This window comes from Pan paniscus, chromosome 20, assembly GCF_029289425.2.
Source record: "Pan paniscus chromosome 20, NHGRI_mPanPan1-v2.0_pri, whole genome shotgun sequence".
Lineage (NCBI taxonomy): Eukaryota > Metazoa > Chordata > Mammalia > Primates > Hominidae > Pan > Pan paniscus.
In genome coordinates this window covers 12,642,792-12,660,047 of record NC_073269.2, presented here as the reverse complement: position 1 = coordinate 12,660,047, position 17,256 = coordinate 12,642,792, and the positions used below count along the sequence as shown (strand labels likewise).

At 52.3% G+C, this 17,256-nt stretch overlaps 1 protein-coding gene across 1 annotated transcript in view; it reads left to right on the top strand.

Moving 5' to 3' along the window:
- The window catches only part of ELAVL1 (ELAV like RNA binding protein 1), a 43,408-nt gene extending 28,379 nt beyond the window's left edge, over positions 1-15,029 (top strand). The window contains exons 4-6 of the mRNA XM_034945798.3: positions 3,432-3,585; positions 9,504-9,729; positions 13,494-15,029. Of these exons, the coding sequence (XP_034801689.1) occupies positions 3,432-3,585; positions 9,504-9,729; positions 13,494-13,818 (705 nt within the window). The 3' untranslated portion in view covers positions 13,819-15,029. The remainder of the gene's footprint in view (positions 1-3,431; positions 3,586-9,503; positions 9,730-13,493) is intronic.
- Positions 15,030-17,256: the final 2,227 nt, after the last annotated feature.

Here is a 17,256-nt window from a genome sequence, read left to right as displayed (position 1 = left end):
GTGAAACCGGGTGCTGTATGTGGCTACAGGCACTTAACATTGTCACCTGGAGGCTTCCCCAGCACATTGTGAGATCCAAGCCTCAGGAACCAGAACAGCAAAACTCCTGTCACCCACAGAAGCCGGTGCCGGGGACTGCAATGCAGATAGGCAGGCGTTCTTCACAGCAGCGGCTACTGCGCACTCCACTCACGCAGCAGCGGTCCCCAGATGCCTGCCGTTCACCTGAGGCTGCTCTGAGTGCTTTGGATATGGCAGGAGACACACAAGTCTGGCCCTCACAGAGTCTGTTTGCAAAGTTAAAAGTTAAATAAGTAAAATAGATGCCAGGCAGGGTGGTGCATGCCTGTAATCCAGGGCATTTGGGAGGCTGGGGCAGGAGGATCACTTGAGCCCAGGAGTTCAAGTCTAACCTGAGCAACATAGCAAGACCCTGTCTCTACAAAAAAAACTAAAAAAAAAAAAAAAAAAAATGTAGCGTGTCAGGTCATGATCAACGCAGTCAAGAACTAAATAGGGACAGGAGGAACTGGGCGTTGATGCCAGTGGAGGGATGTGTGGCAAGCTGAGTGGTCAGGAGTTTGCTCAGCTGCCATGACAAAGCCCCACAGGCCAGGTTGCTTCAACAGAAGAAGGGTATCAACTCACAGTTCTGGAGGCTGGAAGCCCGAGACCAAGGTGTCAGCAGGGTTGGTTTCTCTTGAAGGCACTGGGAAGGGATCTGTCACAGGCCTCTCTCACAGCTTCTGGTGGAGGCTGGTGGTCTCTGGCACTGCTTGGTTTAGAGAAGCATCACCCCAGTGTCTGCCTCCATCTTCACACAGCCTTCTCCCTGTGAGAGTGCCTGTATCCACATTTCCCGCCTTTCTAAAGTGAATTTATGTTTTCAAAAAAAATACTTTTTTTTTTGAGATGGAGTCTTGCTCTGTCACTCAGGCTGGAGTGCAGTGGCGCGATCTCGGCTCACTGCAAGCTCCGCCTCCTGGGTTCACGCCATTCTCCTGCCTCAGCCTCCCGAGTAGCTGGGACTACAGGCGCCCGCCACCATGCCTGGCTAATTTTTTGTATTTTTAGTAGAGATGGGGTTTCACCATGTTAGCCAGGATGGTCTCGATCTCCTGACCTCGTGATCCACCCGCCTCGGCCTCCCAAAGTGCTGGGATTATAGACATGAGCCACTGCGCCCAGCCAAAAAAAAAATACTTTTTTTTTTTTTTAAGACAGGACCTCACTCAGTCACCCATGCTGGACTGCAGTGGTGTGATCACGGCTCACTGCAGCCTCAAACTCCTGAGCTCAGGTGATCCTCCTACCTCAGCCTCCCGAGTAGCTGGGAATAGAGGTATGCCCCACCACGACCAGCTAATTTTTTTTGTAGAGATGGGGTCTTGCCATGTTACACAGGCTGAACTCTTGGGTTCAAGCGATCCTCCCACCTCAGCCTCCAAAACAGTGGGATTACTGGCCTGCGCCACCACACCTGGCCTAAATTTCCCTCTTTTATAAGGACATCAGTCACATTTGATTAGAGATCACCCTATACCAGTGTGACCTCGTCTTAACTGATTACATCCGCAATGACTGTATCCAAATCAGGTCACGTTTTGAGGTCCCAAGGGGTTAGGACTTCGGCATATGAATTTGGATTGTGGGGTGGGGGGAACACGATTGAACCCCTCACTGGATGAATTCTTGAGAATGGGCAGCCAGAAAAAGACCTGATTGAGGCCAAAGAGCAAGCGATGTTGGGAGCTTAGGAAAGAGGGTTCTGGCCGAGGGGCCGGGGAGCCCCAGGTCAGTGCACGCCTGCTGTGCGCCAGCTGTTCTGATTCTAGCCTGACTGAACATGACAGTGTCCAGAGAGAAGAGGAAAGCAGAGTTCCCATGGTCCTTGGAGACACCTGTCCTTGGGAGGCATCAGAGCTTTCCCCAGCATTTGGCTCTAGGGCACTTCTCCTCTGGGGCTTCATCCAGGGATGGCAGTAGGTCCAGTCAGTGCCAGCCTCAGCTCCGCTCCACTGGCGCCAGGGTCACGGTTTGGCAGGCCCCCAAATACTGCCCCAGTCCAGACAGGTCTGCAGGGAGCCAGGGCAAGCCCGGACACTAGGGGAGGCTGGGGGCCAAGGCAGCCTCTTTTTCTCTGGGGACAGCACTGGCAGCCCCTGACCCACATCATGGGGTGAGCAAGTGTCCCCAGAGCTCCTGTCCACAGGCTGATGGAGGTGCCCCGGGCCTGGGAGCAGCACGGCTTCCCCAGAGACCTCATGGGCTCCATAGTGACATGCTCCCTCGATTCCCACCGCTACCAGGCGGAGCTGGCCTCCAGCCCCACACTCCTCTCCTCGTGGGCCTGTCCTGTTCCCCTGCTGGGCCGCCCACTGCCCTATGAGCAGGGGCAATGTCTGTTGTTCCTTCTCTGCAACATGATAGGAGCTTCTCAGAGGATGCTGTGTGTGTGTTCTCGGCACGCAGATTCTGCCCAGTGACTCCTGAGCGGCGGCTTCTCCCTGCATTCTGGTCTCAGTTACCTTGGCTCATCAGTTCTGTGCCCCTCACTCAAAGGGAATGAACTTCCTTTCGCACAGGTTCAAGTCCCCACCCTTCTCGGGAACACATCTCCTGCTCCCTCCTCCATATCCCAGCCTCCTGACGAGGCTGTGAGTCCTGCCAGGCTGCCCCTTCACAGGCAGAGGGGTTCCACTGTGGTCCTTTTCTTCCTTCTGGGCCCATGGGGTCTGCACGGCCGTCAGCGCCAATCTGAGAAAGCACCGAAGACCTTGTCTTGCATTGGCCTCCAGGCTCCCCTCACCACCCTCTCCACACGAATGATGAATGTACCATTTTGTCAAAGCACCCAGAAGGTTCTCTTCAGTTTTCTTTGATTTTGCAAAATATAAATCCAAAAGGCATTGAGTCATTTAATATTGACACTTGAGTGGATTTGAGTACAAACTCGGGGTCCTCCCAGAACTCACGGCCCCTGTCAGGGCTTCTGTGGCGAGCTTGCTCTTTGGCAGGGGAGTCTCGTGTGTTCCCAGTGGCTCCCAGCTTGCTTGCCCGCTGCAGCACGGGCTGCTTTCAGGCACCAGGACCTCTCTGGCACCGGCTCACTGTCCAGCACATCAGAGAGGTAGCCACACACAAGCTGCGGGCCCTCAGTTGCTGGGCTTTGTGACATAGGAGTCACGCCTGCCTCCTTGAGGATGGTGAGCACCCAGTGAGGAAGCACTGCCAGGCATCCCGGCTCACGGCCCATCCCTCAGTGAGCTTGCCACCACGTGGCTGCAGGCGGTGAGCGTCAGTGATGATAATCGTTCCCTGCATGATTTCTAACACACAGTGTTGGCTTTTCCTAACCCAACATTCAACACCCTCCTCAATGCTTTGGCCACGTGCCTGTACTAATCTCGGAAAGTGGTTGTGTTCCCAAGGTGTCGTATGCTCGCCCGAGCTCAGAGGTGATCAAAGACGCCAACTTGTACATCAGCGGGCTCCCGCGGACCATGACCCAGAAGGACGTAGAAGACATGTTCTCTCGGTTTGGGCGGATCATCAACTCGCGGGTCCTCGTGGATCAGACTACAGGTACCGGAGGGGCCCCAGACGCGTGGGGAGGGTGTTCTCTAGGTGGGGGCTGGGTGTTCTAGGGAAGGCAGATCACCGTTTGATTTTAAATGTCATTAGTTATTCCGCAAACGAGGACAGCACCAAAATGAGAAGACGTTGGCTTTGGTTTGAGGAGGCTGAGGAGGTAAGATGGCATTAAAAGAAGCTGGGGATGTCTGGGCGCGGTGGCTCACGCCTGTAATCCCAGCACTTTGGGAGGCCAAGGCGGGTGGATCACGAGGTCAGGAGATCGAGACCAGCCTGACCAACATGGTGAAACCCTGTCTCTACTAAAAATACAAAAAATTAGCTGGGCATGGTGGCAGGCGCCTGTAGTCCCAGCTACTCGGGAGGCTGAGACAGGAGAATGGCATGAACCCGGGAAGCGGAGGTTGCAGTGAGCCGAGGTCTTGCCACTGCACTCCAGCCTGGGCGACAGAGCGAGACTCCGTCTTAAAAAAAAAAAAAAAAAAAAGCTGGGGATTAGGCCAGCATTTCATGTACAGTGAAAACACCAAGAGATTCTAGCATCTCCCCTCAGGCACCCAAATGTCCTGGCCTTGCCCATGAATGGGGTGAAAAGGACACTGCAGGCCGGGTGTGGTGGCTCACGCCTGTAATCCCAGCACTTTGGGATGCCGAGGTGGACGGATCACCTGAGGTCAGGAGTTTGAAACCAGCCTGGCCAACATGGTGAAGCCCCATCTCTACTAAAAATACAAAAATTAGCCAGGTGTGGTGGCAGGCGCCTGTAATCCCAGCTACTCGGGAGGCTGAGGCAGGAGAATCGCCTGAACCCCAGGAGGCGGAGATTGCAGCAAGCCGAGATTGCGCCACTGAACTCCAGCCTGGGCAGCAGAGCGGGATTTCATCTCAAAAAAAAAAAAAAAAAAAAAGGATACTGCAGCCAGGTGCGGTGGCGCGGGCCTGTCATCACAGCTGCTCAGGAGACTGAGGTGGGAGGATTGCTTGAGCCCAGGAGTTCACAGCTGTGGTGAGCCGTGATCGCGCCACTACACTTCAGCCTGGGCAACAGAGCAAGACCCTGTTGCTTAAAAAAAAGAAAAAAAAAGGCTGCTGCACATTTGTCCACTGTGGCTTTCATTGCAGGCATTTGGGGTGCAGTAGTCTGATGGCCCAAATCCCCAGAATTCGGATGCCCCTCTCTGGGGAGCACATCTAAAGTGCACAGAGCACATGGCAGTGAATTCTTCTAATGGGCAGGCAATCCTGGCCACTTTGCTGGCCCTCCCAGTCCGTCTTGGCACTGGATGTGGGCTCTGGGCTTTGTGTGACGCCGTCAGGCAGAGATGAGCAGGGGACATGTGCACGCCCACGGCTGTGCTCCGGCCCCACTGCCTGGCCCGCCTGCCGCACTAGGCTAGGAACTAGTGCCCCACCACATCCTTTGCCAAGCCCTGCACGTGGCCCCGCCTAGGGGACAGGGAGCTCGGGCCACCCTGAGGGGATTTAGGATCGCTCAGCTCTGTTTGGGGCAGGAGCAGGAGTCTGCTAACTAACCAGCAGGGAAGAGTCCACTCCCTGAGCCCAGTGAGGCCCATGCGTTGTATGGGTGGTTTTCATATTCTTCCCACACAGACTGTGTGTGCCGCACCTTGGCTGTGATGTTGAAATAACACCGAGTAGTTGGGCCACAGAAAGTCATGCTCTGAGGTGACCTCTTTTTGAGAGAACAGCAGCACTCCCCCAGCAGCCCAGAGCCTCGCCTTTCATGTGCACACAGGTGGGGCCTTCCTGGCCTGCAGGCTAGAGGGGCACGCACATTGTCCTGGGTCCCCTGAGCTGCGTGCTTTGGGGTGGGCGGCCTTATCAGTCTCTCTCCCTCCTCCTTTCCGGCTGTAGGAACCCCACCTGGCATGCATTGGCCCTGCCGCTGCCGGCCTTTGTTCCCGCTGGGGCCCGAGGAGGGGAAGGGCCCCTTTGCACTTCATGGGGGCCCTGGGAGCTTCCTGTGCCTAGCACAGACTCCCGCCCTGGCACCGGGCAGTGCCGAAGGACAGGGCTCACTCGCACAGCCGCCGCCATTCTGCCTTTGCTCTGGGGAGAGGGTCGGGGGATGCCAGTTACTCGGTGTAAACGCCCCTGGTCTGCACCAGAAGAGTCTCCTGTGGTCCCTGAAGTCCCCTCACTTACCTTCAAGTGCCAGCTGAGTGAATGATCCTGTCAGTGGGCCAGTGTGTGGGTTTATTGCCCCCCATTCTGCACTGGGGCATCTGAGCTGGCTGTGCAGGGCCCAGGGCCGGGGGAACCAACCTCACTGGCCCACAGTCCACTCCCCTCCTCCTCTAGACCCCACATGCACTGCTCTGCCTCGGCCTGTCTGTGTCCAGTATGGCCCTGATGAGGGAAGCCTGTGCTCCACTTGGAGCCCCCAATGCCTGAGAACATGCCTCCAGCCACCCAACTCTCTTGGGGCCTTCCCTAGTCTCTCAGGCACACACGGGCCACAGGCAGGGGGAACTCACCTCTGCACACAGCTGCTGGGGGCATTGCTTCCTTTCCCTCTGCAAGATAGTGTCTCCCAGGGTGTTGGGGGCACCTCAGTATTGCACCCCCAGGGTCGGCTGTGAACCTCAAGGTGGCCTAAGGAACCTTTGTCATCTTTGCAGAGCAGTGAGGGAGGCAGAGAGAAGGGAGCCAGGAGGGTCTCCCGGCTCTGCTTCCCACCCCAGGATGCAGAATTGGTGGGAAGGTGAGGCTCCCATCCCAGGGCTGTGGCTCCCTCTGCTGGAGACAGAGTGTGTGTGGCAGGCCAGCCTGTGTGGAGTTTGCCTTCCTGTGACGGGCTTTTTAGTGTATTTGAGGATGGCCGGGCGCAGTGGCTCACACCTGTAATCCTAATACTTTGGGAGGCCAAGGTGGGAGGATTGCTTGAGCCCAGGAGTTCAGAACAGCCTGGCCAACATAGCGAGACCCCCAACTCTTTTTTTAAAAAAAGAGAAAAAAATCCCACCCTGAGCTGACAGAGCTTAATTTTTTTTATTCCTTCGCTTCTATATCCACCTTAATTGTGAACTTTATAGTGTATTCATCTGGAGATTATGCCGTTTCTTGGACTCTACTGTTAAATTCTAAAAAACACAAGGGGGCCGGGGGCCGTGGCTCACGCCTGTAATCCCAGCATTTTGGGAGGCCAAGGTGGGTGGATCACCTGAGGTCAGCAATTCGAGACCTGCCTGGCCAACATGGCAAACCCCATCTGTACTAAAAATAGGCCGGGCACGGTGGCTTATGCCTGTAATCCCAGCACTTTGGGAGGCCAAGGTGGGCGGATCACGAGGTCGAGAGGTCGAGACCATCCTGGCCAACATGGTGAAACCCCGTCTCTACTAAAAATACAAAAAATTAGCCAGGCATGGTGGCAGGCACCTGTAATCCCAGCTACTGGGGAGGCTGAGGCAGGAGTATCGTTTGAACCTGGGAGGCGGAGGTTGCAGTAAGCCAAGATTGCACCATTGCACTCCAGCCTGGGCAAAAAGAGCGAAACTCCGTCTCTAAATAAATAAATAAAGTAAAATAAAATAAAAATTAGCCGGGCATGGTGGCAGGCGCCTGGAGTCCCACCTACTCGGGAGGCTGAAGCAGGAGAATCACTTGAACCGGGGAGGTGGAGGTTGCAGTGAGCTGAGATCGTGCCATTGTACTCCAGCCTGGGCGACAGAGCGAGACTCCATCTCAAAAAAAAAATTAAAAATAAAAAACACTAGGGGAAGAAAAAAACAAAAAATGCAGAGCCATCTTCAGAAAGTATACATCCATTAAATAATTGAGTGAATTGATATCCCCCTCTGTTAAACAGCATCCCTCCTGCCCCCCTTACTAGAGTTTTCTTCCTTTCACTCAGGCAGTTTGCATTTGAAAGCCACTCTACAACCCCAGACGAGGAACCCACACTTGCACACATGCCTTCTCTCCGCTGGGCCGCAGGGTCTTTAGAAACAGAATGAAGCCATCTGCTTGGAGCCAGCTTCCCTACGAGCCGGCCAGCGTCAGCTCTCAGTCGTATTTGCCTAAAGTTAGATTTTCATTTAGGTTTCCAAGACTGACTAAGCTGTCATTCGTGTCGTGAGAGACTCAAAGAAAACAGCATCTGTCAGGGTTGTGTTTTCAGGTGTTCCTTCTGAGCAGCAGCTCAGAAATGAGCTTGAGCCCCAGAATATTCCTGGCACATGTGCGTAGCGTTAGGTCTGACCTTACTAAAGCTGCTGTCTGTGTGCTCACGGGGGGCCTGCAGTGTCGCGATTGTGGGGGCAGCTGGCGGGACCCTCTGGGAAGTGGTGGAGTAAGGTGCCATGTGAGGCGTGGAGACAGGACATGGGGACAGTTGGGTGCCCGCTGGACAGGTCACCCAAGGCCCTGGGCTGCCTGGCTTTGGTCGTTGTTTGTTACCATGCGCCAGAGGCCTTTGCCTGGAGAAGAAACCTGACTTAAGACACCCTTTGACTGGAAGTCTTTCTTTTTCCTTAAGAGGTGAGATCTTACTGTGTTGTCCAGGCTGGTCTTGAACTCCTGGCCTCAGGCGATTCTCTTGCCTCAGCCTCTGGAGTAGCTGAGACCACAGGCACGAGCCTTGGCCTGGCTTGACTAAAAGTCTTGAGAACCAGGGTGTTTGGGTTGGGCTGTCTGTGACAGCCTCTCCCACTGGGACACACCCGCGACTCCCGCCTAGTGATGTCACTCTCAGACTGGCCTCTCAGCTGTCACCTCTCCCACCCCTGGGCCTTCCCCTGACTCCATCATGTCCTTGCCCCCGGAGAAGGAGCTAGTGTGCTGTTCAGTGTGCCCTCACCCCCATCCCCCTCATCCAGTTTCCAGCCCGCTTCCCAGGTTCCTCAAGGGACGGGCTACTCATGTTTCCCTCCCGGGCCTAGTGTATGGACGGGCAGGGGTGGAGGACAGCCATGCTCTCCTTCCACCCGCCTTGCTCAGCATCTCACACCCATGCCCAGCTGACCAATGTCCCCCACAGCAGGACGGGCCTCAGGTCTCACACTGCTCCGTCCAGGGATTGGGTTTAGCCGGGAACCCGGGACTGGCCCTTGGGTGGCTCAGTTGAGGTGGCAAGAGAAGGTGCCCTCTGGGCTTGGCTGCTGGGGCCCTGGCCCTTCCCATACAGGGACCCCAGGCCTGCCTGGCGAGCCTGTGGATAGGTTCAGCTCTGCTGTATGAGCCTGGGCAGTGTTCTGGCCTCATTTGATTCTGACGGCAATTTGGGGCCCACGGGAGGGTGTAGGACCTTACAGTGGAGTATCCCAAGACAGGAATGAGGTGACAGCAGCAGCATGGAGCTGGCAGGGGGTGGCCACAGGACCCCACTCCCTCCTGGCATGAAGGAGAAGGCATGCAGGCTGAGCTGGGCACCTTTGCAGCAGGCTCGGCCACGAGGCCTGCTGTCACAGCGGGCCCAGAGACAGCAGCCAGGAGAGTGGCCCCTGAGCCCAGGGAGGATCTCTCAGACGCAGTCCCCACTCCAACCCTGTTACCCACCAACCACACACCACACCCACGCACCCACTCTGTGGCGGACACCTGGCAGCTAAATAGTGACAGTGGATGTGCTGTTTCCTAATGTTGCTTTCTTCCAAATAAGAGGCCTGGATGTCTATTGGGGATGTCTGTCACCAAAATATCTTTGGGCGCCGACACTGTGGAGTCATGGCTTCAGCCGGGAAGAAAGTCTGAAGCTTTAATCTTCTGTTAGTCATTGGTTTTCTTTACTCCATCCATTTGTTTTCACTTTTAGGTTTAATTTTTGTTTATTTCCTTAACCAGACTTCTAGCCTGGCCCACAGTAGACTGACCTGACTTTTGCTTTTCAGTTTTGAAAGTCCTAGCGTTTTTCCCCCTAACTCCGTTTTTGTTGATTTGTTAAAAAGGTTTGTCCAGAGGGGTTGCGTTTATCCGGTTTGACAAACGGTCGGAGGCAGAAGAGGCAATTACCAGTTTCAATGGTCATAAACCCCCAGGTTCCTCTGAGCCCATCACAGTGAAGTTTGCAGCCAACCCCAACCAGAACAAAAACGTGGCACTCCTCTCGCAGCTGTACCACTCGCCAGCGCGACGGTTCGGAGGCCCCGTTCACCACCAGGCGCAGAGATTCAGGTGGGTCGGGAGGGTGCGCGCTCCTGAAAGCCATACTTAGCCCCGCTGGCAGGCGACGGCACAGCCACAGAATAGAAACCACGGGAATGATAGACTGATCCCGTCAGAGAGCGCGTTTCAGAATCATTCTGCAGCTCCACACCACAACCTCCATCAGAAAGGTGTCTGTAGGAAAGCCGTTTACTTCCAATGGGGCGTTGTCTTTCATGGGAATCAAAACAGTGACTCCAGGCTGGACACAGTGACTCATCCCTGTAATCCTAGCACCTTGGGTGGCTGAGAGAGGAAGATCGATTGAGCCCAGGAGTTCAAGACCAACCTGGGCAATATTGCGAGACCCCATCTCTACAAAAAATACAAAGCTGGCCAGGCATGGCGGTGCGCTGTTGTAGTTGCAGCGACTCAGGAAGCTGAGGTGGGAGGATTGCTTGAGCCCAGGAGGTTGAGGCTGCAGTGAGTTGTGATCATACCACTGCACTCCAGCCTGGGCCACAGGGCCAGAACCTGTCTTTTTTTGTTTTTATTTAAAAAAAAAAAAAAAAAGACAGCACCAGTCCCCACCAGTTGCTGTGAGTGTGAGCACTTAGAGCTTCAGCACACAGTTCCTAGTAACAGCAGAACGGAGCCGCGAGCTTTAAAGATGGTTTCATGCCCAGTGTGGGGGAGCACACATCTGTAATCTCAGCTCTCAGGAGGCCGAGTTAGGAGGATTACTTGAAGCCCCGAGTTTGAGCAGCCTGGGCAACAAAGTGAGACCCCTGTTCCTATAAAAAGTAATGAAAAAACTGGGCATGGTGATGCTGGCCTTTAGTCCCAGCTACTCAGGAGGCCATGGTGGGAGGATTGCTTGAACCCAGGAGGTGGAGGCTACAGTGAACTATGATTGCACCACTGCACTGCAGCCTGGGTGACAGAGTGAGACCCTTTCTCTAAAAAATAAATGAATAATGAACGTCTCATATCTGTGGGAGAAAAGATGCTGCCTTAGGTATACTCAGGTGAGAGTAGATCTTCCAGCATTCTTAGACATTTGATCAACAGCCCTAAGGCAAACCTTTTTCAAACACCTGCCTCGTGGAGTCATTTGTATTGGTGAATGTTGTATGTATGCATTCTGTTTATAAGCCCTGTCCTAGAAGGGAGGAGTTTTCTCGGATTCCTTAGTCTTTCCATCCTGAAAATGGTTCTGGCTGCCAGGATGAAGTGGGATAGAGGCGATGAGAGTCAGGGCCTTGGACTCCAGGATCTGGTGTGCTGTCGCCTCAGAAACAGCAGAGGTCTCAGTGTCAGGGCTGTTTTGTTTTGTTTTTGTCAAAACCTCAAGGAGTGGCATCGAGGGCTTATCTCAGGTATGACAAGGATAGATTTCCCTTTTTTAAAAATTTTTAATGTTTTTATTTTTTGTTGAGATGGGGTCTCACGATGTTGCCCAGGCTGGTCTTAAACTCCTAGCCTCAAGTGATCCTCCTACCTCAGCCTCCCAACGTACTGGGATTATAGGTGTGAGCCCGGCCCCATCGTTGTTTTAACAGTGAGGCTGGGTGGGCGCTGCCCGGTGCCACACATGCTGCTGTGAGAGGTGTTATTCTCATGGCTGAGTTACCCAGCATTCTCAGCCTGGCTCAAATTCCAAAGCTGGCCTGCCTTCCTTGAGGTTTCTGGCTTGAAGACAAGGCTGGGGAAGCTTCTCTGGACGGAATGGAGCTGAATTTTAAAATCCAGCTCTAGAAATCCCATCATACAGTCGGCCCTGCTCTTGATGGGGCGGGCTATATGGGTGGTGGGGTTGGGTGAACTGCTCCTTAGCCTGGAAGGAAAACAGGGAAGGTTGGAGGAGACATGGGACTCTGGTCCCAGTAATGAGGACAAGAAAAGAAAGGGGAAACCGGAGAAGTGGACATTTCTGGTCGAGCAGGAAAAGTGAGTGGCAGGGCAACCACTAAGACAAAGTGATGGAAGGAAGTGGGGAGGGTGGGAGAGTCTGGAGGGAAAGATTCGCTCAGGAGGCTGAGAGAAGAGGAGGAAGAAAGACCCAGACTGCAGGGAGTTTGCAGTCAGTCCCTATCACGTCCAGAAAAGCCCAGAGATAAGGGATGGAAAAGAATTGGGTTGGAGGAAGAGAGGAGAAGATTTATGACTGTCAAGACCAGAGAAATCAGCAGGAGAAAAACTACCAACAAGAGTAATTCCTAAGAAGGCCGGGCGCATTGACTCACGCCTGTAATCCCAACACTTTGGGAGGCCAAAGCAGGAGGATCACTTGAGCCCAGGAATTTGAGACCAGCCTGGACAACATAGACCCTTTCTTCTTAGTCTTTCCATCCTGAAAATGGTTTTACAAAAAATGTAAAAATTAGCCAGCATGGTGGCACACACCTGTGGTCCAGCTACTCAGGAGGCAGGAGGATCACTTGAGCCTAAGAGTTTGAGACCATACTGGACAACATAGTGAGACCCTCTCTCAAAAATAAAGAAAATCACCGTTGGGCTAGCGAGCTGCCCCGTGGCAGCTGGTGTCCTCTCGTGTCTGTCGAGAGGGTGAATCTGTTTAACGGCGCTTGAAGGCAGTCGTTTACCCCGGCTGGGGCCTGCAGGGCTGCACTTGGCTGATAGGGCCATAGCCTGAAGCCCAGTTTTATTTTGGAGCAGGTAATACTTCTCTGCATGCATCACGTGGCTTCACAGATGCCGGCTTCACAAATGTATGCTACTCAGATATTCCCAAACTGACCCTCAGACCTTTACTTTTTTAATTTGAGAAAGTTCCAGAGGGAAACATAGCTTTAGGAACTGTTTTGTCATATACCTTAATCCTTATTACAGCATCTGTACATTTTCAGAAGGCTTTATTTTAGTTTAGTTTAGTTTAGTTTTTGTTTTCTGAGGTTTTTGTTTTTTTCCTAGAGATGGGGTCTCTCTGTGTTGCCCAGGCTGGTCTCAAACTCCTGGCCTCAAGTGATCCTCCCACCTTGGCCTCTCAAAGTCCTGGGATTCCGTGCTTGAGCCACCATGCCTGGCCCAGAAAGGCTTATTTTTTATGTAAATAAAAGTATCACTGTGGAAAGAGCCCCACGTGTGTGGTCAAGTTTGGTGAGCCTGCCGTTGCTGGTGTCCCAGGGCCCTTCCCTGTCCCTTGAGTTCTCAGTCCTCAGTGGTTTGGCCCCTGACCCTCGTGGGATGTTGAGCTCCAGCCACAGAGGGTTAGTTGCCTGGTGCTTGGGAAGGAATTCTTGTGCCCTACAAGTGGCCCTGGCAAAGGCGTGCTCTAACCAGAGACCACTGGGCTGTCAACGCTTGGGGGCGGGTCATGATAAGGGGAAGGTGCAAAATTTGGAAAAAGGAGTTCAGCCCCTGCACGTACCCCACAGTACGAGGAGAGTTTCCTCCAGGGAGAGCTGAGGCTGTTAGAGGCCTGCAGAGCATTTCTACCTGCAACGGAGGACCAGGAGAAGCGCCCATCATCTAAAATGTGGGGAACCACAGGAACCCCTAAACAGAAACCCCGACATACACAGTGGGAGGAGTGGAGGGCACCAACCAGCCCCTCAGAGTCAGCTCCCTACAGAACAGGGTCCCGCCCCTCCACTACTGTATTTAATTCCTCCCAGGGTTTTGACCCATGCAGGTGTCTCGACCGTGAGCACCTCGTGGCTGCGCAGAGCGGGATGGGGCCCAGCGGCCATGGTCAGCATGCGTCCAGGCCTTGCCCCATCCCCAGGCCGCCTGCGCTGACCGTGGCCTGACGCTTGCTCTCTGTCTGCCAGGTTCTCCCCCATGGGCGTCGATCACATGAGCGGGCTCTCTGGCGTCAACGTGCCAGGAAACGCCTCCTCCGGCTGGTGCATTTTCATCTACAACCTGGGGCAGGATGCCGACGAGGGAATCCTCTGGCAGATGTTTGGGCCGTTTGGCGCCGTCACCAATGTGAAAGTGATCCGCGACTTCAACACCAACAAGTGCAAAGGGTTTGGCTTTGTGACCATGACAAACTATGAAGAAGCCGCGATGGCCATAGCCAGCCTGAACGGCTACCGCCTGGGGGACAAAATCTTACAGGTTTCCTTCAAAACCAACAAGTCCCACAAATAACTCGCTCATGCTTTTTTTTGTACGGAATAGATAATTAAGAGTGAAGGAGTTGAAACTTTTCTTGTTAGTGTACAACTCATTTTGCGCCAATTTTCACAAGTGTTTGTCTTTGTCTGAATGAGAAGTGAGAAGGTTTTTATACTCTGGGATGCAACCGACATGTTCAAATGTTTGAAATCCCACAATGTTAGACCAATCTTAAGTTTCGTAAGTTATTTCCTTTAAGATATATATTAAACAGAAATCTAAGTAGAACTGCATTGACTAACCAGTCCCTCTGGATGGTGGTGAACCTGAAGCATGCTTTAACCTCTAAGACTGTCTAACACGCGTTTCATTCAATGTCTCCACAGACTGGGTAGCAAAAAAAATCACCTTTTAGTTTTAGTTTTTAATCTAAAGATGTTAGACAGATGCTGAGTGTGCGTTTTCTCAACCGCTTCAACATTGTAAGCGATGTATGCTTTGGTTGACAGGAAGTTCCTTTTCCAGGCAGGTCCCGTTGCCACCTCCTGCTCACTCAGTCCCGGGCTCTGCCGAGTGGTCCTGGGAATGGCGGCGGGCCCGTCCAGCGTGGGCCACCACTGGGGCCGGGGGCCGCGGGCCGCATGCTGGGCGGGCCCTCCAGAGAAGGACACAAACGTGTTTCGTAAGCCCAGGCACCAATGGGAATGGACCAAAGAGTTTCAGGGAAACTCCAGTATATTCCAGAGTCAGATCTAAGCTCCAGGCACGCCTGAAGATGTGTTGCTACTCTGACATCCCGAGTTTCTGTCCACACATTGCATGCACAGCGCCCCACACATTGGATACTGTTGTTCACGATAATTTCTCCCGTTTTCCAGAGCATTTAACATAGCTTGGAGGCGTAAAATGGCTCTGTATTTTAATAACACAGAAACATTTGAGCATTGTATTTCTCGCATCCCTTCTCGTGAGCGCTTAGACCTTTTTCTATTTTAGTCGGATTTTGTTTTGGAATTTTGCTTTTGTATGAACACTCAGCAGAAAAGTACTTACTTCTTGCCAGTTATCTATTAACCAAAACCTTTGATTTGTAGTTTTAAAGATTAACCCTCAAAGTTCTCTTCATAACTGCCTTGACATTTTGGGTTGTTCTGTTCTGTTAATTTTCTTTTGCTTTTTTGTGTTTTTTGTTTGTTTTTACTTTTGCATTTAAGACCATTAAATTTGATTTTGTTTTGCTCGAATTTTGTTTTGTTTTTTATTTTACCTTTTCTTTCTTTTTGGCTAGGGAAGGTGCAGGTGGCCCAGCATTCAGGGAGGAGTCGTAAGATCTTAATAAACCAATACTTGCCTCAAGCAAAAGCATTTCTGAATCTGTGACGCAGGAATGTGCAGTTACAGGCTGGTGGCTTTTAAACCAGGAGCCCGGAGGAAGGGTGAAAGAGAAAGCCTGTGAAATAGGCAGGGCCAGATCACCCAAAACTCCTCAGGACTGGGATCTGGCGTTTATAAATAACTAGTATACAGAGAGAATCACAAACAGGATAACTTAGTACCAGCAGTTTTTAACCTTGACGTGAGACTAAAACGTGACCGTAGGCTGTTTTTTAGTTATTGCTCTCATGAGATGATGGCTGTATTTATCTGTTTATTTATACCTATTTATGTATTTATTTATTGAAGTGGGAAATTGAGCAATAGGCAGGCACCACCGTCCCCAGAGCAGGTCAGCGTCTCGAGAGGCCCCTGGACAATTGAGGATGCCCATCCCCTCCCCTTTCCCTGATCTTTTACTGAGGGGCTGTGTGCGCGATCCTTGCAAATTGATGATGTTGCCATCCGTACCCAGGCCGTGTCTCATAAAAGTCGGCCTGGTGCCAGAGAGGACCTCCTTTCTCCCACAGAATCCCAGATCCTCAGGAAAAGCCAAAACCGAGGCCCGTTGCCCGGATTCGACACAAAAGAGGGTCCCTGCTCTGTTGCCCGAGAGCAGTCTGCATCCTGGGACCAGAATGCTTTCCTGGAAAAAGAACCCTTTCAGGTTTCCCTGGGCCAGCATCTTCTGATGGAAGGTGGGAGCCAACACCCTTCTGATGGAAGGTGCGAGCCAACACCCTTCTGATGGAAGGTGGGAGCCAACATCCTTCTGATGGAAGGCGGGATTCCCGCTTCTGAAACTCCCCCTGGAGTCTCACTCCCACACATGCCCGTAGCTAGCATTCAACAGAGAACTCTGTCTTAAGCTTCAACTGTGAAAATGATGACCGGCTTGTAGCACCTCAGCTTCTTTCCTCGCCCCCTTTTATCTGAATCCTATCAACTATTCTGATGCTGGGACAGGTGAGAAGAAACTGTGAAGTATATGAGCCTTTGAAAGTTCCCTGAAGTTTCTCAGTTCAGGAACATTCTCATTGTATGTGGTCTCCGCTGTTTGAACAGCCTTCTAGCTAAAAAATTCCAAAGCCTTTATTTGGGAGTCTTAGCTTGCAAGCTTGTGGAAGGATTTAGCTTACAACTGTCACTCCTGAAAAGCAATCTCTGTTCCATCAAGGTTCTAGTTGCTGACCCTGTGTCCTCAAAGTTCATTACATCTTATCAAGGCCTGTTTGCAAAGGGGAGATCCGTTTTCTTAAAAAAGGCTCAACCCAAAAGAAACCATTTCTTAAAAAATTTTACATAGATCAGTTGTATTTCTATTTAGCAAAAATGAGTGCTCTGCTTTTATTTGGGAATTTCGATGAAAAAGCGTTCAGAGTAGATAATGTTCATTTATCAAAAATCTGGTTTGGGAAATACCAAAGAGGCTTTGATTGAATTCCCTTTTGACCCGTGTAACTCCCTCTGGTAGTTAGACCCCAGGCAGCTCCGAATTTGTGAACCTGCTTCCTGATGAATTCTCCCTTGTTCCCCCTTGGCTCTGCCATTATTTCGTTTTCAGTGTAATTTGCCAAGCCGCAGTTTTCTGTGCTGGCTGTGCCTCTAGTCGCAGCTCTGTGACTGATTCCCTCCCGGGTGCTGAGTCCCCTCCCCGGCCACCATCCTGCGTGAATATCCTGAAATTCATGGGCTTCCTCGGGGGCCCGCCCGCAGGTGGTGCTGGGTGGGTTCTGCCACCTTCTCCTGGAAGGTGAGCCTTTTCCTGGCCAAGGGCAGCTGCCTTAACCTCTGAGAGTCTGCGCTTGGCCTTAGTCCTGGAGACCCAGCCTCCAGGGACTGAACCGTGCTGCTGTTGGGAGCCAAGACCGGCCCTTTGGAGCCGGCAGCCCAGGGGTCCCTGCTGGATCAGAGAAATAGAAGCACCCGAAGACGGTTAGTGGCAATTCCTTGACCCGGTTTGCTTCCAAATGAAGGCCATTTGTCCACCAGGCATTGAAAAGACATGACTTACCCAGTCCAGCATCGGACTTGAAAAATCGAAATTGACATCACTCAGCTGTTACATTTCACATCCGATTCAGCCCCCTTTTATTT